At 39.2% G+C, this 19,649-nt stretch overlaps 2 protein-coding genes across 2 annotated transcripts; both read right to left on the bottom strand.

Moving 5' to 3' along the window:
• Positions 1–11,169, bottom strand: LOC115006764 (5-hydroxytryptamine receptor 3A-like). The gene is given in 10 exon segments (XM_029429232.1): positions 1–559; positions 1,171–1,377; positions 2,742–2,952; positions 7,523–7,686; positions 8,015–8,184; positions 9,723–9,739; positions 9,741–9,830; positions 10,238–10,282; positions 10,418–10,578; positions 11,057–11,169. Coding segments are annotated over 10 exon segments (1,434 nt in total). The 5' UTR covers positions 11,112–11,169; the 3' UTR covers positions 1–245.
• A 1,548-nt stretch (positions 11,170–12,717) lies between these two features.
• On the bottom strand, positions 12,718–18,919 carry LOC115006967 (5-hydroxytryptamine receptor 3A). Its single transcript, XM_029429599.1, has 9 exons — positions 18,811–18,919; positions 18,484–18,647; positions 18,178–18,222; positions 17,895–18,004; positions 16,760–16,929; positions 15,869–16,029; positions 14,846–15,056; positions 14,075–14,365; positions 12,718–12,935 (listed from the first exon to the last, which is right to left on the bottom strand). The coding sequence occupies exons 1-9, from the start codon at positions 18,917–18,919 to the stop codon at positions 12,718–12,720; spliced, it is 1,479 nt and encodes a 492-aa protein (XP_029285459.1).
• Positions 18,920–19,649: the final 730 nt, after the last annotated feature.

Genomic DNA, 19,649 nt, shown 5'->3' with positions numbered 1-19,649 from the left:
GCATAGCAGTAGTCAATGCAAGGAGAAATTCAGGAAATCCCCATCTGTATAAATTAAATGCAGGTTGGATACAATATCAGCAATGTCACTGAAAGATGGCAGGACTAAAAAACCTTTCAGGTTCTTGTTCAAAATTGTAGTGAAAACTTCATATGATCCAAACAGGAGTTAGCCCACTCTGATAAATACATCCAAACATTTCCAAGATCCAGAAACTCGATCAGACTTTTAACCCTTTAGTTAAATTATACGGCATTGTTGCTCAAGGTCCAGATACATATGATGGTGATGAAGCTGACAGTGATGAACACCACGTACAAACCGAACAGCAGACGGTCCATGACTATCCCGATCATTTGCCATTCCTGCGAGGTATTGCTCTCCTTGAAGTGTTTGTCCACCTGGAGGCGGATGGCCTTGAGGTCACTGCTCAGCTTCTGCAATTCATCCAGGGCCGGCTCCGGAGGGGCAGGTGGAGGTTTTGCTGGAGGTGTATCACCAGAGACGTTCTTAAGATGAATCGCTGACATGTTGGTGAAGCTGACATTCTTAGCTGGTTCTGTCAAAAACAAAGAACAGTTAGTTTGAAGTCTAACCACCCTGTATTTTTTGTGCATATGACAATACAGCTTTTGAATCTTAAAATGTAAAATAGCTAATTACTCATAGAAAACTAAATTGCACCTATCAGATTATCCAATGGATATGGAAAATAGTTATTTCTTATTGGTTGGCAGGTGTATATAAAATCATCAGGACACCTCAAAAGTTGTTCCAACTGTTTTCCTACTGTTTGAAATCAGTGCATAAGGTAAGCATAAACAATGGGAGACCATGGCAACAATACTTTGAATACGTCCACAATCAAGGGATACTTCAGCAGTTACAAGGGGTTATATATATATACACAGTATATCTTTTTTTAAATGTATATTTTGCTCATCGTTTTTACTCTGTAGCACTGAGTTTTGTTTACGCAAATGAAAAGTGAGCATATAAATAAAATGTATTATTATTATTATATATATAAACTGTATATATAGTTCTAAAAAAAACAACTAGTTATGAATATTATTTAAAATATCTGCCAACAGAATCCTGTGAGTATACAACATAGAGGCCCTTTAAAGTTCAAGTTAATAAATAATAATAATGATAATAAAAATAAACCTCTATTAGATGAGAGGAAGACAGTAGTTCGGTTGCTCTTCTTTTTTGAAGGGAGACAAACTACAACAGATAGATATCGTAGCACGAGGACACTGAGCCAGGGAGGCACCGCACTGTACTGGCTGGAGCTGAACTGGATGTTAGTGATCAACACCGTCTCCAACAGGCTGGCCACCATCAGAGCGAGACTGAGGCAGAAGAAAACGTCTGCAGGAAACAGTAACAGGGAGGATTCAGAACACTTTTCATTAAGTACTGTATGTTTTACATGCATGCTAGCACTGGTGGACTCAGGAGGAGTATATACACATACACATATTTGAAGAAAATGGTGTAAAAGTGTTCTCTACGGTGTCCTTCCAGTGAAGAAAGCGTGAATGGCCTCTAGGGTATCCTTAAAAATATAGGCTACTTTCGGTGTGCTGTTGCCCCACCGCATGCAGCTGTTTCCCTTTTTATTTTTCCCTCCCTGCCCCTTAGACAGTAACCTTTGTAACCATCTTCAGTCATATCCTGGTTATAATGTCATTTGGGAAATGTTGTTAACATTAAAACATGAGAAACCTGTTATTCATCTCTTTGTATACATAATTCTGACAGTTGTGAGTGTTTCTGATCATCTGCATGGAGGTGTGTCTTTGATATTGTAAGAACCAGACTGTAGCCAGAAGTAAACACACTACACAAAGTCATTGGAGCGTTTTTAAACAAGGTGAAACCCATTGGCAGGTTGACACTGTACAAGCGGCTGAACTGGGTTTTCTCAGACGTGGCTGGCGTCTCCCTTAGAGATAGGGTGAGAAGTTCAGCCATCCGTGAGAGACTCGGAGTAGAGCCGCTGCTCCTTCGCGTTGAAAGGAGCCAGTTGAGGTGGTTCGGGCATCTAGTAAGGATGCCACCTGGGCGCCTCCCTAGGGAGGTGTTCCAGGCACGTCCAGCTGGGAGTAGACCCCGGGTTGGAGCTGGCGGATGTGGACCGGAGAAGGGAAGTTTGGGGTTCCTTACTTGAGCTGCTGCCCCCACGACCCGACCCCGGATAAGCGGTAGACGATGGATGGATGGATGTTGATATTGTGGCCCCTACTAATTTGAATTCAAAATACTTTTTACACTTTGGCCTGCCTACATATGTTTTCGACCCATGGTATATCAGCGACATTGTTCAAGGGGTATAATAAACTTGAACACCCTTCCTTTTTAGCCTATATTTGTTTACATTTTGGCAAATTGGCACCACTAAATGTATGCCGAATTAGCTTTAAGCATTTATTTTTTTACAATGTACGCATGGGTGTTCTGACAACTATCACTGGATTATTTTGATCGTGAAGAAAACCTAAATACATAATGATTCTTAGGCGTGTTCTGGAGGATGAGGAGCGTCTTTTTTATATGATTTCTAAGCGGATAGTTAGACCTTAATTCGCTATTGACATCGGGGATAATGTAACCCGGTAAGCATAAGTCACACTGAATCTAAAAACATGATATGTATCATGTCTATGTTGCATGTTACTTCAACTTTCTCTGGAATAAAAAAAAGTACCAATATCATAGCAGGTGTCACTCACTTATGAGAGGTGTTGTCTCTCCAGTGACAGGCAGCAGGTCGTTCATGATGAGAAGGAAGACGGTGTAGCCCAGGATGAGGGTCATCTTGAAGGAGGATCTGTCCACACTATGGGGAGGCAGCATGAAGCTGAAGAGGTCCAATGTGACGAGGAAGCAGCTGGGGATCAGCAGGTTCACCACGTAGAGGGTTGGCCTACGTCTCAGAATGATCTTGGGAAGAGACAAGAGGTACAACACCTCAACATTTTAGTCAGCCTTTGGGCATTTATCTTAATTTCTTTCTGAACTCAAATGCACAATGATTCACTTTATTCACATTGGATATGTGTTATTCTACAAATGCTGAAAAAAATGTAATACAAAACAGTCTAATACCAAATACCTTCAGAAAATACCAAAACAAATGTTTTGATTATTTAGATATTTCCCCTTTTATCTACTGTATAAAAAAAGAAACGATATCACAGCGCTTTAATTTGACTTTTATTTTTATATTGCCGTAAGGACGTTTCGGTCAAGACGTCCTTTTCTTCAAACCTTTTCCATGCACAGAATTACGTGATGGACAATATCTTTTAGCCTATATCATGACATTTTGTGCATGGAAAAGGTTGGGCTCCTCCTGCTGGGATGTACTTGTTGTGCTGGTTGCAGTTATCTATAATTAACCTAACCTGTGTAAATTAATTGTGAAAATTGCCAGAATACATGCTGAAGAAGGGCGACTTTCTTTTTTTATCATCTAAATTATGGATCAGAAACCATCAAGGTCTAATCGTGAGTTGAACACGTCGGGTCTTACTTTTTTATCTACCGTATTAAGTTAACTGTTACATTTATATATACATATATATATATATATATATATATATATATATATATATATATATATATATATTTATATATACATATATATATATATATATATATATATACAGTATATGTATATATAACTTATCATACTGGGGCATGGCTTCGGTGTCCTAAACAGCGGTCTCCAACTTTTTTTGCTGCACGGACCGGTTTCATGTAAGAAAATATCTTCACGACCGGCCTTCAAAGTGTGTGTGTGTGTGGGGGGGGGGGGGGGGATAAATATGACGGAATAAAATGGTACCTTCACCAATAGTAAAAGGGTCATTCCAGAATTGGAGGACATTTCATGTCCCACATATAAAAAATCTAATAATCCATGCCCAAAAAGCTAAACCATGCACTTGTTGTGTTAAATATACTTGTATTGAGACAAAATGTATATAAAGTTGCAGAAAAATGTCTTTAAAAATATTATTTAAAATATCAAATAGCTCTCAAACACCCATAAAATAGCATTTTTCTCTTGTCCCAGCTTCTTGGTGACCAACTTGCATGTCAAATATAACAGTTAATATAGGGTTTTTATTGACTTTTTTGGTATTATTCTATTGATATATGTCTCTTGTAATGGTAGCATCTATTTTTTAAATTATATTTAACATATTTTAAATAACAGTAATTTTACACTGAAAGTGAAAGCTACCCTGTTACCGAAACCTTTTTAGCTTGGCAGAGGAAGTGACATCAGCAAGTCATGTGCTACTACCATGGGTAGACCAAAGGTAAGTCCTCCCTTTTATTTTTAATATATTTCCAATCTTTTCACTCTTGATGGAGACTAACATTACTCACATTATGAGACTAAAACAAATTAATTAAAAAAAATAAAATATCTTTCTTTAGTTTGATATCTAAGTGTGTCCATTCCTTGACAGTAGCATTACCGGTACATTGTTCAGCTAGCATTAATTCCTGAGGTAAAAGCTAAAATTAGCATTGATTTGCAACCCTGTGACTTGCAGCCCTGTTACTATAATTAGAGTAACAGGGCTGACATTCAGTAACAGGGTTGCATTTCCTTCAGTTTACTCTATTATTTATAGTAAAAAGTCATGTGTTTGTATAATTTAGCATAATATAATGTTTTAAATGTATTACTGTATTTTCCATCTCTCCATCGTCTACCGCTTATCCGGGGTCGGGTCGCGGGAACACCAGCTACAGTAGGGAATCCCAAAACCCTTTTCCGGGCCACATCCGCCAGCTCCGACTGGGGGATCCCGAGGCGTTCCCAGGCCAGTGAGGAGATATAATCTCTCCACCGAGTCTCCTCCCAGCTGGACCTGGAACACCTCCCTAGGGAGGCGCCCAGGTGGCATCCTTACTAGATGACCGAACCACCTCAACTGGCTCCTTGGCTGAGATGGCTGAGTTTCTCACCCTATCTCTAAGGAAGACGCCAGCCCCCTGTCTGATAAAACCCATTTTGGCCGCTTGTACCCGTGATCTCGTTCTTTCGGTCATGACCCAGCCTTCATGTCCATAGGTGAGGGTAGGAACGAAAATCGCCCGTTAGATTGAGAGCTTTGCCTTTTGGCTCAGCTCTCTTTTTGTCACAATGGTGCGGTAAAGCGAATGCAATTCCGCCCCCGCTGCTCTGATTCTCCGGCCGATCTCTCGCTCCATTGTCCCCTCACTCGCGAACAAGACCCCGAGGTACTTGAACTCCTTCACTTGGGGTAATGGCTCATTCCCTACCCGGAGTAGGCAATCCACTGGTTTCCTGCTGAGAGCCATGGCCTCAGATTTCGAGGTGCTGATCATCATCATCCCAACCGCTTCACACTCGACTACGAACCAATCCAGTGACTGTTGAAGGTCACAGACCGATGATGCCATCAGGACCACATCATCTGCAAAGAGCAGTGATGAGATCCTCAGGCCACCGAACTGCAACCCCTCTCCTCCACGACTACGCCTCGATATCCTGACCATGAATATCACAAACAGGATTGGTGATAAAACGCAGCCCTGGCGGAGGCCAACATCCACTGGGAACGAGTCCAACTTACTGCCGAGTATCCGGACACAACTCCCGCTTTGGGCGTACAGGGATTGGATGGCCCTCAGAAGTGACCCCCCACCCCATATTCCCGCAGCACCTCCCAAAGTATCATCCGTGGGACCCGGTCATACGCCTTCTCCAGATCCACAAAACACATGTAGACCGGTTGGGCGTACTCCCAGGCCCCCTCCAGGATCCTTGCAAAAGTGAAGAGTTGGTCCGTTGTTCCACGACCAGGACGGAATCCGCATTGTTCCTCTTCAATCAGAGGTTCGACTATTGGCCGAACCCTCCTTTCCAGCACCTTGGAGTAGACTTTACCAGGGAGGCTGAGAAGTGTGATACCCCTGTAGTTGGCACACACTCTCTGATCCCCCTTTTTGAATAGGGGAACCACCACCCCGGTCTGCCATCCCCTAGGCACTCTCCCAGACTTCTATGCAATGTTGACGAGGCGTGTCCACCAAGACAGCCCCTCCACACCCAAAGCCTTCAGAATTTCTGGATGCATCTCATCAACCCCTGGGGCCTTTCCACTGTGGAGTTGTTTGACCTCCATGTTTTATATTTGTCCAGTGTATATTTGATTATATCCAGTTTGTTGTTGTGTTGACATGTTTTTTATGTATCATTGATACTCTTCCTGTTAATTCTTCATTGGAAAATATATATAGAATATTATCAACAACATTTCTCTGGTCCTGAGTATTTATTTTTCTCACATTTATGTCATGATCTATAACCAAAAGTAATGTAGCCATTCAACCCTGTTACTTTATGCAACCCTGTTACTCTAATTTCAACCCTGTTACCATATCATTTTCTGTTAAAATAACCTTAAATAATTTTCTCAGCTCACAAAAGTTTAAACTAATGTCCTTTTAATAGCTTGATTAATTATATACATAATGTATTTGAGCAAATATTTCAAATTAAATACTGAAATTGGTAAAAAGAAATGTGTGACAATTGAAAAGTTGGGCAAGATCGATTTAAAAAGCTACTTAAATTAACATTAAACCAGTTTTATCCAAAACTACATGAGTATTAAATATAAATGTGACTTTATTTACTTAATTATAAAGAGTTTTATTGAAAAATGTTTTTAAAAATACCTTTTTCTGCTTCACAGGGTTGCACAAAACATGGCACACAACAAATGAAACGTCTAATAAAAAGTGTACATTTGATGCCTTTGCTGGCCAAATCACTTTTTTTGATTGTTTATTATCTGTTTTTCCTAAATACATAACAAAAAAGAATAAAATAAAAGGTTAATTTTTCAAAAGTGTTGAGGTCTAAATTGTCCTCCAATTCTGGAATGACCCAAAAGGTTTCTTCTCTTAGCAATACAGTTAGTCACTAAGTATGACGCTCTCAGTGCACTCACATTTGTTGATGTGGTGACCATCAGTAATTGTTTATGTCCTTCTTGTTCATGTTTTTTTCTTTCAAAAAACTCCAAGGGCTTGTCTTTTATTGCCGGGTGCCAGTGAAGCCGTTATGAAGGCTTCGTCGCCTCATTTGCGAGTCTGTATAATATGCAGATCGGCTTGAATACAGCCAAACATACAATTTAGTTGTTCTGATTGGGACACATTTCTCTGTAAAATAGAGTAGCCTATGTATTGTGTGTGCACTGTTTGCGTTGTTAGCAGCATTAGATGCTTGTCTTCGCCATGTTGAGAGTTATGTGAAGGCAATCACCAATCGGAGATTTGCTCTGAATTCCGTACAGAGAACCTTTAATATGTTGATTTCTTCAAAACTCAAAGCAAAAATAGTGTACTATGATTAATCTACACTGTATGCAATTAGCTTGTAGTATGGAACTATGTTCAGCTATTATTATTCAAAATAAGAGATCATAAAATCATTAGAATAGTTAAAAGTTCTTACATTGTATTTGATCTCAGAGTAGCTTCCGACAGATAACACCAGCTGCACGTCAGGATCTACACTGATAGCTGCGAGCTCCCACTCCCCATTGGTCTCCAACACATCGAGGGACTCCTGCAGGATCTCTTCAGATGTACTGCCTTGAATCATCCTAACGTCTGTAGCTTGAATGACATTCAACAGCACAGTTTTGAGTTTTTAGTTGCCACAGGTGAAGTTTTGTTTTAACATCCGTCCTCCTCACACGTTGGGATATTTGGACACTTTAAAGGACTTTTCACAGTTGAATTTGACAAATGATCTTAATGTGGTACAGCAGAAAAACTGAAGCCTCTTGTACTTTGAGTCAAACATACATTTCTTTATCAACGCTTAAGGTACGCTGCCACTGCTTACACCAGGCATTTTGTAGAATACAAAGCAGCATTATATCCACACAGTTCAAAGACCAGACTTTTTTAAGAACTGTATTTTATATTTAAGCAGGCTTACTGAAGTGTAGATATGATCCAAAGGTCAGCGAGCAGTTTTGAACATCGAAGGGGAAAGTGTAGATTACTAATCGGCAGGAGCTGACCACTCTGACCGGCTTATCATCAAACACATGTCCTGTGTTGTATAAGTAGATATAGGGAGTTTTGGGAGATGTGTCTTCGTCCATGCTGAAATAGAAATAGAAAAATAAATAATAATAATTAATGAACCCAATACATTTGATAAGGAGAGAGGAATACAAAGCACTGATTCTCGAGAATTTGGATAAAACAGGTTTTACAGTTGAAAAAAAAAAGATTTATTAAGAAATCTCAACGTATGTGTTTATAGAACAAGTTCTCAGCAATCGAGCAATATTTCTGGGCAACATCCTGATTTGTAATTCTTTCATAAATGATGTGTTTTTCCTGTCTTTGCGTAGTATCATGCAACTTTCATCATTAGCATTAAATATACAAAATAATAATTGTGGACATAAAGAAATCACATTTTTGATTTCAAATAGACATTTACTTTAATAAATCAACTGCATTGGAGGAACATATTGTAGTCGTATTCATTTAAAACAAAGAAAGTTCCATCTGACTGTGGCGACTGAGACCTGACGGTGGTGACACAGACCTGACAGTGGTGACAGTGGACCTAATTACAACAAACTATTTGTTATGTACATGTTATCCTTCTGTAAATATTAACAATGACGAACGGCAAGATAAAAACTACAGTACAACTGCAATGTTTTAAGCATTAAGACAGAAAACCTGACGGTGTTGACAAAAACTCACTTTTTGCCATGTCATGCATGAGTTGTGTACAGCAGCCATCTTGTTTTCTCTCTGTTGCTAGCTGCCTCTAGCCTTTACTTAAAATGCATACATTTATGTCATAATATAAAATAATTATTTCTATACAAAAGAGACAGTTTTGATACATCATGGTTGTGACAGTAGCAACATCAATAAATATGTAAAAGTTCTTGAACAAATATCAAACTTACAGGAGCCTGAACGCTCTTGTAGCATTTAGCAGATGTGGAGGTGGACAGCGAGTCCTCAGGAGTACAGCTCATCATGTGGTTGTATTGCTTTTTTATAAATATTTGACGGTGTTGACACATTTTGAGCAACCATAAAATAAAGTGAATATATTTGAACATTCATTGCTTTTAGTTTTAAAGAAATATTGGACTCTACTCTTTCATTTGGTATATATATATTATACATTTTAAATGAGTTGTTCACAATTTTCTATCGAATTGAAATGACAATCTCTTGTCTGGGGACAACTGATTTTCTGGGTATTGGGCGATCATATAATCAAATAATTTATAAAATTAAAGACAAACATTATGAATTTTTTTTACATTTGTGCAAAAGACCCTCAGATGATCAACCCTGATTATTTTAAATGAGAAAATGTTATTGCTTTTCAATGGAATTAGCACTTTCCTTAGTAGGACAGTGAAAGACAAGAAGGTTCATATCCCTCTCAGACAGCTCGCTCTTTTCATTGTTCATACAAATGTGTATTATATGTTTAACTAAAATGTGTTTTGTTTTTTTTCCTAAAAAAGTTATAATTTTAGTGCAAAATTGACTAAAAGGCGCAATAAGTTGATTCCGTAAGCTCCACCAAAAACCTGTAATAGTGCATACCTGCATGGAGGTTTTCCTCCCTTCTCTCAGGCTTACAGCTTTTAACTTACAACTCTGAGATGTGGACTGTCTGGGATCCAAATTTTTTCTCGAGGGATGGAGACTCTTGTAGTTCCACATTCCTCCTCATCCCAGCTCAGTCCCTCTATATTCCACTCCTACATTAAACAGATCAACAACAATGTGATGAACAGCTAAAAAGAAAGCCATTTATTTCACTTGTGAAACTACATAAATTAACAACGACAACAACGTTTCATCCAAAACAATATTATGTCACTGTCATTTTAGGTAAACAAAAAAATACTTAAATTGACTTTAATTTTGAGATTATTCCTTTTAAGTAATTTTAAATAAGTAGGCATACAGTGCAGTGAAATGATACGTCATGCATATATCATTTTGAGTTATTAGAGAAATCCGACATCAGACTTTTACCCCTCAGAGGTAAATAATGCAATCATAATCATTTAAAACACGCTATAAACACATGCAAATATCCACATAGTGTATTTAATTAGTCAAATACTTTATTGATGCTTTTGTAAGTGCTCTGAGAACTTACCAGAACTTGCCATATGAGTGTTGTCAGGGATTGGGCTTTTTCCTCCTGTGAGTGAGACATGTTTTTAAATCAAATAGTACCAGTAATACAGATTAGGTATTAATTTCAATCGATGACTGTTAAAAGACTTATTTGAAAAGGTTATGCCGCATGCTCATGTGCAGGCATGAATAGACTCACCACTCCTAATATTCCCACCACAGTGATACCAATAGTTATGTTGAGTGGAATTGAAAAGCTTTTTACAGGTCGCAGTAGTTTTTTAGAGAAGACTTCCTTCTCAAGTGCAGCAAACAAGGATTCAGGAGTTGGGCTGGTGCAGTTCAATGCTGATACAAACCCTGAGTTTAAAGAGAAAGTAGAAAACAAAATTTGTGAGAGTTCATATTATATATATATAGTTATTTTATTGGTGTGGACACCAAAGCATTTCAGTTCTTTCTTTGTATATAATATATAGTATCACAAGTTAATTATCTTGTTTTTTTGTGATGACAGACTAATTATATTGAAAAAACAAAAGGTTATTGTTACAATATAAATGCATACAAAAGTGGGTGCACTTGACTGTTTGTTTTCTTGTATTCCATAACTACATTTATACTATTTATGTATAAAGTGAGAAAATAGGAATACATTTATTGTATTTGACTTCTAATTTAGTATACGAGTACATTTTTAGATGACTTATGTTTTTGAAAGACTTTCCCACTGTACAAGAAGGACCAGATGTAACTGAAGTTGTCCTTTAACTACCAATTTGCAGCTGTTCAGCTTTTAACAGATCAAATCTTTGCTTGTTTATTCAAAAAGTCTTACCGTGAAGCAGCATGAAACAGATGCAGATGAGCTCAGCAGGTTTTACGTGTGTCATTTCACTCTCAGTTAAGCCGTTATCATGACCAGTGCCTCATAATACAAAGAAAGTCCGCAGTATGCTCCTTCAGATTGAGACTGCTAGAGCAACATGAATTTACCTGTATTTAAATGAAATGTGTAACCTCCTCTAGAGACAAATATTGACTCTAGAATATGTTTGAGCGGCATGATGTACTTTAGGCTAAGCCTTTAGGGTATTCCTAGTTGTGTGCAGAGAGCCATAATCCGATGAATGCATTACATAATGAATGTTTGAATTGTATAACAGGTTTTTGAATCATCTTCATGTGGATTTGTATTAGATGTGTCAACAACTTGTATTTGTGACAGGGATTTAAGAAATAAGTTGTCCTGCAGTTCGATTTCTTTCCCTGCTTACAGGTGTTGGTCTGTCTCGAACTTGTAGAGGAAAGTCCTAGACTTAGTCTGAATGGATACCTTATTACTTCTCCATAATTCAGTCGGACATTTGTTTTTGTTTGCTGTTCTCTGTGATAGGAAATTGGATTTGGTTTGCGCCAACAAAACATAAGCAAATGATGTCATTTTAATCAAACTAAGGCTCTGTTAGACAGTGTACCGTTAGAATATAGTAAGAAAATTAACAGAGAACTAGATTAATATATCGATAATACATGATACTTATGCAAAGATTGATAAATAAGTGATTTTAGTTATTTACACAAAATAAGTGTCCTGAAATAAAAAAAGACAGTCAAAGTGAGTCAAATTTTTCCACCAAATTCTTCCGCTGTACTTTATTAGGACATCTTTTCACCAATAAGAAATGGTGAGGCTGTAACGGTACAATCAAGACAGAAGGGAGGTGGGATTCAATTGCACGACACAGAGGCAGATAAATGTTGGATGGAAATGGTCTTTACTGAAAACTTTGCAGTTGCTATGGTACACGCATAGACAGATGATCATACAAAGTATCAAGGGGTAATCCAGGAGCAGAGTCGGGTCACGGAAACAGGTTTGGTACACGGGCAGATACTCAGCGTAACAGCACAGCAGACAAGTATCAGGCAAGGGCAGAATCGAGTCACGGAAACAAGGTCGAGGAAGCCGGGGAATCAAACGCTTGGGAAACAGGAAGACGGGACTAATGCTGGAACTCTTGACATCGAAGTACGAAGACGAACTGGCAACGAGAGACAAACAAAACAGACTCTATATACACACCAAGAAGTGAGAGGGAACGAGACACAGGTGAGGACACTAACGAACAGATTGGGATCACCTGGGGGTAGGAAGTAGAAACAACAGAGAACAGGTAATTAACAAAATAAAACAGGAAGTACAAACACAACACAAAACATCTAACGAACAGGCCGAGACCTAATAGAGGCTGTTTTTAATAACCTTAAGACAAATATCTGAGGCAAAGAAGATTTATTGTTTATACTTGGGTTTATTCTCTAATTCTCATGTTTAATTATTTTACATAAAACATTTCATGTTAACATCCTGTCAACCCCAAAGTGATCTCCAACTCGAAACAACAGAATTCTGGTCAAATTAAATCAAGAAGTTATTGATTCATAATTATTTCATAATTTGTGACTTCGACATTCTATGAATTGTCCCTGAATCGATCACTTAGGACTGATCCAGATGCACCACATGGAGATTATGACCAGTGCATAACATGATATAAGCAGCAGATAGATACGGAAGAGCAGGAAGTCAAGGACATATCCTACGTGGCACCATTGATCCTGCAGTTCGTTCGCCTTCTGCAGCGAGGTGAGGTGGGCACGAAGGTCTCCCAGGTATTGACAGATCTGTTGCAGTTCAGGCAGAGCAGCAGCACCTGGCATGAGAACAGCAATAGGAGGGATGTTACAGTTTACACCCAGTGACTGCCAGCTGTAACTCTTGTGGAGCTACCTGAAACCAACTGACAAAGCTAACGTTAGCTTGCACATACTGTACATGACCTGTTTACAGAACAATAGGTAATATCGGCACATCTGACGTGACACTTGATTAAAATGATGCTGAACATTTCATACAGACAACATAAAATACCCCAAAATACAAAACTTATAATAATAATAATAAAATGACAAAATAACAACGGTCAGGTTAGCATGATCAGGTATTTCCCTTTAAGTCTAATCTTTAAGAATACTAACTCTACTAATAAAATATATTTCTCCATCTATGCATATAGGAATAAAGCAAAGTCCTGCCTACATTTACAAAGGATTAGCAGTTTAATATTGATCGCTTTTCCAAAACCATTATTTTTGGAGGTTGTTTTACAGCTTGTGATGCTACATTGACTTCCTGTTTACATAGTTATTTGCTTTTGATTGGACAACGCTACAGATGTTTCCAATTTACATATTACTAAAGACTTTATGAGCTAAGACTCATTCAAACTCGTTTTATGGTGAAATCATATATACTAAAGAGATAATTTGAATTCATCACTCTGAACTTACAGACTTACTGATGATTAACAGTTAGTTGGTGTGGAATTTCTGTTTTAAATTAAAGTAATACGTCAAATGTATATGCATGTATGCATGCATGTGTGTGTGTGCTTGTGTTTGTCTGTTTGTGTATGTGTATGTGTGTGTTTGTGTGTAATATTTATTGAAAATATATATAAAAGAAAAAAAATGCTTGTCAGTTGTTAAGATGATTATGGAGATGTAAATAATAAGTAAAAACAATTGGGTCATTTAGCTTTAGTTAGACAGAGATAGCATTGGTGTTAATAATAATAATACTCTTTATATACTTGTATAACTTGACTGTAATTCACTTTTATAGTCTGCAGAAATTGTGTCATTATAGCTCCATTTCCTTACCTTACATAGATTCATTTTTGTTTTTGTTTTAATAGATGACCTGTAGTATTTTGGACTTTAGGCCACTGAGCAGCTCCAGTTGGAAAAAGTAATAGCAAAGCAGTATTTGTAATTTACTGAGTTTGATTACCTATGTTGCTGGTTGGGTGCTGGGCAGGTGTCTGGTTGGCTGGTTGGATGATCCACGACTCTGAACCGCCATTTGAACTTTCAGGTTTACCCTTCTGTGGTATAGGGGGGGGTTGGACGTCCTCCGGCCATCGGTAGCAGATGATGTAGGCTATGTGTTTGAGGACAACCACCCTCACCCAGTTTGGAACCTCTTGATATTTCATGGTGCTGTGGTGGAGGACGTTGGTAATGATGACGGTCTCCAGTAGACTGATGACCATGAGGGCCAGACACACCGAGAAATAGATACCTAGATTGAAGGATAGATTCAGAGATCGAAGCATACACATTCAAAAGGTCAAATATTAAACGTATTTCCTCAGTAGCAGAAAACTATCTTCAGGGAGATGACTTCAGTTCCATTGAATCAGTGATTTCTTTTCAAATGTATCTCTCTAAACTAAAGCAAAAGACCCCTTGATTGCATGATTTTTTAAACTGATGTTTGATGTATTAGTACAAAGAAATTCTATTTTGAGATAATCGGCAAAAAACCCTGAAAAATGTTAGAGAGCTGTGTAGTTTGTCACAGCAAAGGGGAAAAACTCAAAACTGCATTGATTGATTTTTGCAACTTTGGGGCAAATTACTTACAGTCATTTGATCAAATTGTGCATATTTAAGGAAACGGCTGGTGGTAGTGTGGACCAGTTTGTTATCATGATGTTGGCGATGGTGGAACCTATAACCCAGGCTATGATAGTGCTCAGGTTAGATCACCAGCTCTGACCTATGATGGGGGTGCCGTTTGCGGTGCTGGGCAGTAGGTCGTTCATGATGAGCAGGAAGACGGTGTAGCCCAAGATGAGGGTCATCTTGAAGGAGGCGCGGTCCACGCTATGGGGGGGCAGGTAGAAAGACAGGATGTCGATGAGCATGAGGAAGGAGCTGGGGATCAGCAGGTTGACCACGTAGAGGACTGGCCGCCGTTTTATGACCACCTAGTGAACAAGAGTCAGTTTGAAGAATCTCACCACCTTTACTAGTGTAGGACATCAATAACATGGTAGGCTACTTATCATAACACATATCAAACTAACTTATTTTTCGAAGGAGAGAAATGTGCATTCAAAAGGTAACATGTAACAATGGCAATATGTGCACAAAGAGTTATTCTTGAGAAAGTAGTTTTATTTATACTTTGTTAATTCTGTGTTAAACCTGCAATAACTGATTTGGCCACTTAGGGAAAGCAAAAACAAGTTCAGCTCCAGGTCTTCATTATGGTCGCCTGTTAAGTGTTTATTGCTTGGTTTTGGGAGGTCTGGGGTTTGGTTTTGGGTTCTTTGTTATCTCTGCTTTGCATTACTTATTGCAAACAGTTTGTATGTCTGGAGTTTCTCTTGTGTTGCTGTAGTCCTGCTACATTATTTTACTCTGCACACCTATTTTGTATTTGTCTTGTTGTTGCCTACCACAACCTCGTTGTCCTCATCGCTAGCCAATCCTTGTGTTTCCCTCCTTATACCAGTGCCTACTTACTCCAACTGTCTTGTTCTTGTGATTAGCTCTCTGTATAAACCTGTGTGTTTCTCCTTGTTCCTTGTCAGTTTGTGCAGAATGTATCTTGGTGTTCGCAGCTAATGATTTGCTCCTCGTCTCCCAGAGTCTGGTATATACATATATACATATATATATATATATACAGTGAACCAAAATAGTAGTTGCGGGCCAGACAGCTAAATCTCTTATTTACGGCTGTTATATTTGCACATGTAAGAGTATTAAACTCAGTCTAACTGATTCCACTCACCCAGATGGTGATGATGTCCCACTCGTCGATCCCAAACTGGAGGATGGAGGTCCCTCCCAGGATATCCACCAGCTCCCACTCTCCACTGGCTTCCAGGTAACGCTTTGAGTTTAGAGACATCTCCTCAAAGGTCAGAGCTGGACCAAGCCTCACGTCCCTTACTGAGAGAAACACAACCAGAGAGGGAAAACTATTCAGGCACTTCTGTAGCACTAAACAACATCTAAACAAACCTAAATAAGAAATAAGTTGGCTAAATGTAATTGATTTAATATCTGCCAGGAGATTATGTATTTGCGTGTGTGTGTGTGTGTGCGTCTGTCTGTCCTCAGCCAATCTTGCATACTACTGGACCCATCGGACTAATATGTTTTGTGTTAATTTAGGACTGTATGCTAAAGGACCTCATGGTTGCCGGGATTCACACTTTTTGAAAAATAAGTTAAATTGAGAATTATTTTATTGACTGTTTTTATACCATCGTTGATGGCTGACTCCTTACTACTCTTAGAAGGATGGCAGGGGCCACAAGTGATCAACAACTGCTTCAGGTGCAGACATCTGTATAGTTTAAAATAAGAGCGTAACTATTGCGTGAGAAATGAAAAAATGCGATGATACGCTTGCAGACGGGTGGCAATTGTGGTTTGTGCTCATTTAATCAAATGTATGTCATTGTATACACACCTGGCGGAGATCTGCAATCTACTTAGTGCACTTTTCTAATTAAATAAGGATATATTAAGTTTTTTTCTTTTCTTTCTTTTATTCCCTGCAAAAGATCCTAAACGTGCAATACAGAGCAGTGCATTTTCTGACCTACTATTGAGGCAGCTTTAGGTTCTGTAAGTGTTGCCAATGGCTGGAAGTTGTTAAGAAGCCTTTTCTTACTGGTGTGCATATAGGAGCCAAATGTAAATGTGCAATTCTGCACATCAAAAGGAAAACTGAAGATCTCCAGGTTGCAGGATGAGACAAGCCGAAGCATCCTGTCCCAGCGGATGTGACCTGTGTGGTTGATGTAGACGTAAGGGCACGCTTGGGAAACATCGTCATCCACACTGGGTGAATAAACAGAAATGGTTAAACCTTCAGATATTTCAATGAAAAAATAAATTATTTGAGGCAATATCCTCTTTAACAATTCATACAATTTTTCTGCTCTCCGCTTGAAGACACTGGGAGAGTGTGTGTGTGTGTGGTTGATGCTTCACATCTGTTCCCTGAACCGTCATGTATCAACTTGAGGACGAGTGCTTCACCTCCCCAGGGAGATGATGCATTTTCGCACCCGGTGTTGTCTTTGGGACTAACATATGTGCTACCACATCAGGGAGCGATGATGCAGCTGGTGCACTTGATCAGGACCCAGCAGTTGGGATTCTGTTTCAGGAAGTAGGGGTGTGTGAATTCTGCCCTTTTCAGATCTGTGTAAACACCTCTTAGTTGCTGATTGGATTATCATTCTATAACAGTGGCCATCATTCTTAAGGTTGGTCAGAGGTGGGACTTTCTTAACTTCCGACCTCCAAGCGTTCCAGGTGCTAAACTTAAACAAAACATGGCTGACCGTGACAAACGGACGTTTTTTTGGTCATTTTCAACATTTTGCTGAATAACTTTTGTGCATATATAGCTTTCAGAGATTCTTTACCGTAATCAGCCACCAAATAACATTGCCGACATATTTTGACATTAATTTACATGCAAAACAAGTTCTACTATATGATGATATGTATCATTTTAATTAAGTACAGGGAAATATACTTTATGTTGTCTTTACTATTTGCAATGTGCGACTTGCATTGTTGAGTGACTTCAGACAACTGCTTCTTCGTGAAGTCGGGGTCGATGGCTTTGCCAGAATCTACACGTAGGCATTCTGACTTTGAGTGGTTGTCCATTGTACTTTTTCTAGTAGTAAACATGTTCAAGTTCATTATGAGCTATTTAGTTTTGCGTACAAGACCTGCAGGGATCCATTGAAGGGAAAAAAAAAACACCCTTTTGCAGGTGGAGAACTTACAACTCATAAACGATGATGTCTGGAGACCAGAGCTGCGCCACAGGGAGAGAAATCCTGGTGACGCCGTCACACTCATCAGGGTCCCAAACCAAGAACTCATGGTGCCAGTACTAAAGGGAATTAATCAGAAATAACGTGCCGTTAAACTTCCAACACAAAAGTTAAAATGTCTGCTTGCCAGTCGATTTATAATCTCTGTATGTGACCCTGCTGTGGTTACAGGCACATGATGAATCAGCATTACATTTGTTGACAGTGCGTTATGTCTTTCCATGCTACTTACCTGTCTCAGCCACAAGAAGGTAGTAAGTATTTGGGTTTTCTCATTCTGAAATGTAATAAACAACAGGTAAACCTTTATGTGAAGCTGACTGCTCAAACCAGATTTAGAATTTAGTCTAAAAATGCAATGTTTTATAATTATAATCCACATGATTATAACATTAATTGTAATATAAATTGCAGTTATGATGTTTGCACTTATATAGACAATTTTATTACAGCAAACATCTGCATTAAAGTTCCCTTACATATCCCCTATTAACTTCTTTAATCTGGTTTAAATGCTTTTAGTATTTTACAAACTCACCACCCCCAGGACAGCATACAAGGTGAAGGAGATGTTACTGATGGTGGGATTGCTGAGGTTCACTACTGGCCTGAAGGGTTTTAGGTCAAACACAGCCTGCATGGACTCATGGGTTGGACCGCTGTGGCCTTCTTTACAGGACAGTTTACTACAACATAGAGACACTGACGAGAGAGAGCGAGGACAGTTATAAAAATAATTGACTGTTGCTTTTAATTACACCTTAACTGCATTTTCTTTTTTTTTTAACCTTAACTGCATTTTCTGAACAGCTTGCAGAGGTGTTCACCAACATCTTCAACCTCTCCCTGACTCAGTCTGTAGTACCCACCCCCTTCAAGTCATCCACCATTGTTTCTGTCCCCAAGAAATCAGCAGCCTCCTGCTTAAATGACTTTCGCCCTGTCGCACTGACATCAGTCATCATGAAGTGCATCTAGCGACTAGTCAAAACCCACATCTGCTCCTCTTTTCCTGACAACTTGGACCCCCTTCAGTTTGTGTACAGACAAAACAGGGCCACGGATGATGCCATCTCCTTGGCGACACACACTGCACTCACCCACCTGGACAGAGGGAATACATATGTGAGAATGCTCTTCATAGACTACAGCTTCACATTTAACACTATTATTCCCCCTAAACTTGTCGCTAAGCTTGCTGATCTTGGTCTGGATGCCTCCATCTGGAGCTGGATATTCAACTTCCTGACAGGCAGGCCCCAGGTGGTGAGAGTCGGCAGCCACACTTCTTCCTCGCTGACACTGAACACGGGTGCACCACAAGGCTGTGTGCTCAGCCCCCTCCTGTACTCCCTGTTCACCTACGACTGTTCAAACATCATCTTTAAGTTTGCTGACGATACGACCATCATGGGCCTCATCACAAACAATGATGAGATGGCCTACAGAGAGGAGGTGAAGATACTGCACAGCTGGTGTCAGGAAAATAACCTCTCTCTTAACGTCAGCAAGACTAAAGAGATGATCGTGGACTACAGGAGACAGAAGGGGGGTGGACACCTCCCCATCCATGTCGGTGATGCTGAGGTTGAAAGGGTCAGTAGCTTTAAGTTCCTCAGTGCGCACATCACTGAGGACCTCTCCTGGTCACTTCACACAAACACAGTGACCAAGAAAGCTTATCAGCGGCTCTATTTCCTGAGA

This window comes from Cottoperca gobio, chromosome 4 (genome assembly GCF_900634415.1).
Source record: "Cottoperca gobio chromosome 4, fCotGob3.1, whole genome shotgun sequence".
In the NCBI taxonomy this organism is placed as follows: domain Eukaryota; kingdom Metazoa; phylum Chordata; class Actinopteri; order Perciformes; family Bovichtidae; genus Cottoperca; species Cottoperca gobio.
This window is presented reverse-complemented; position numbering and strand designations above follow the sequence as displayed.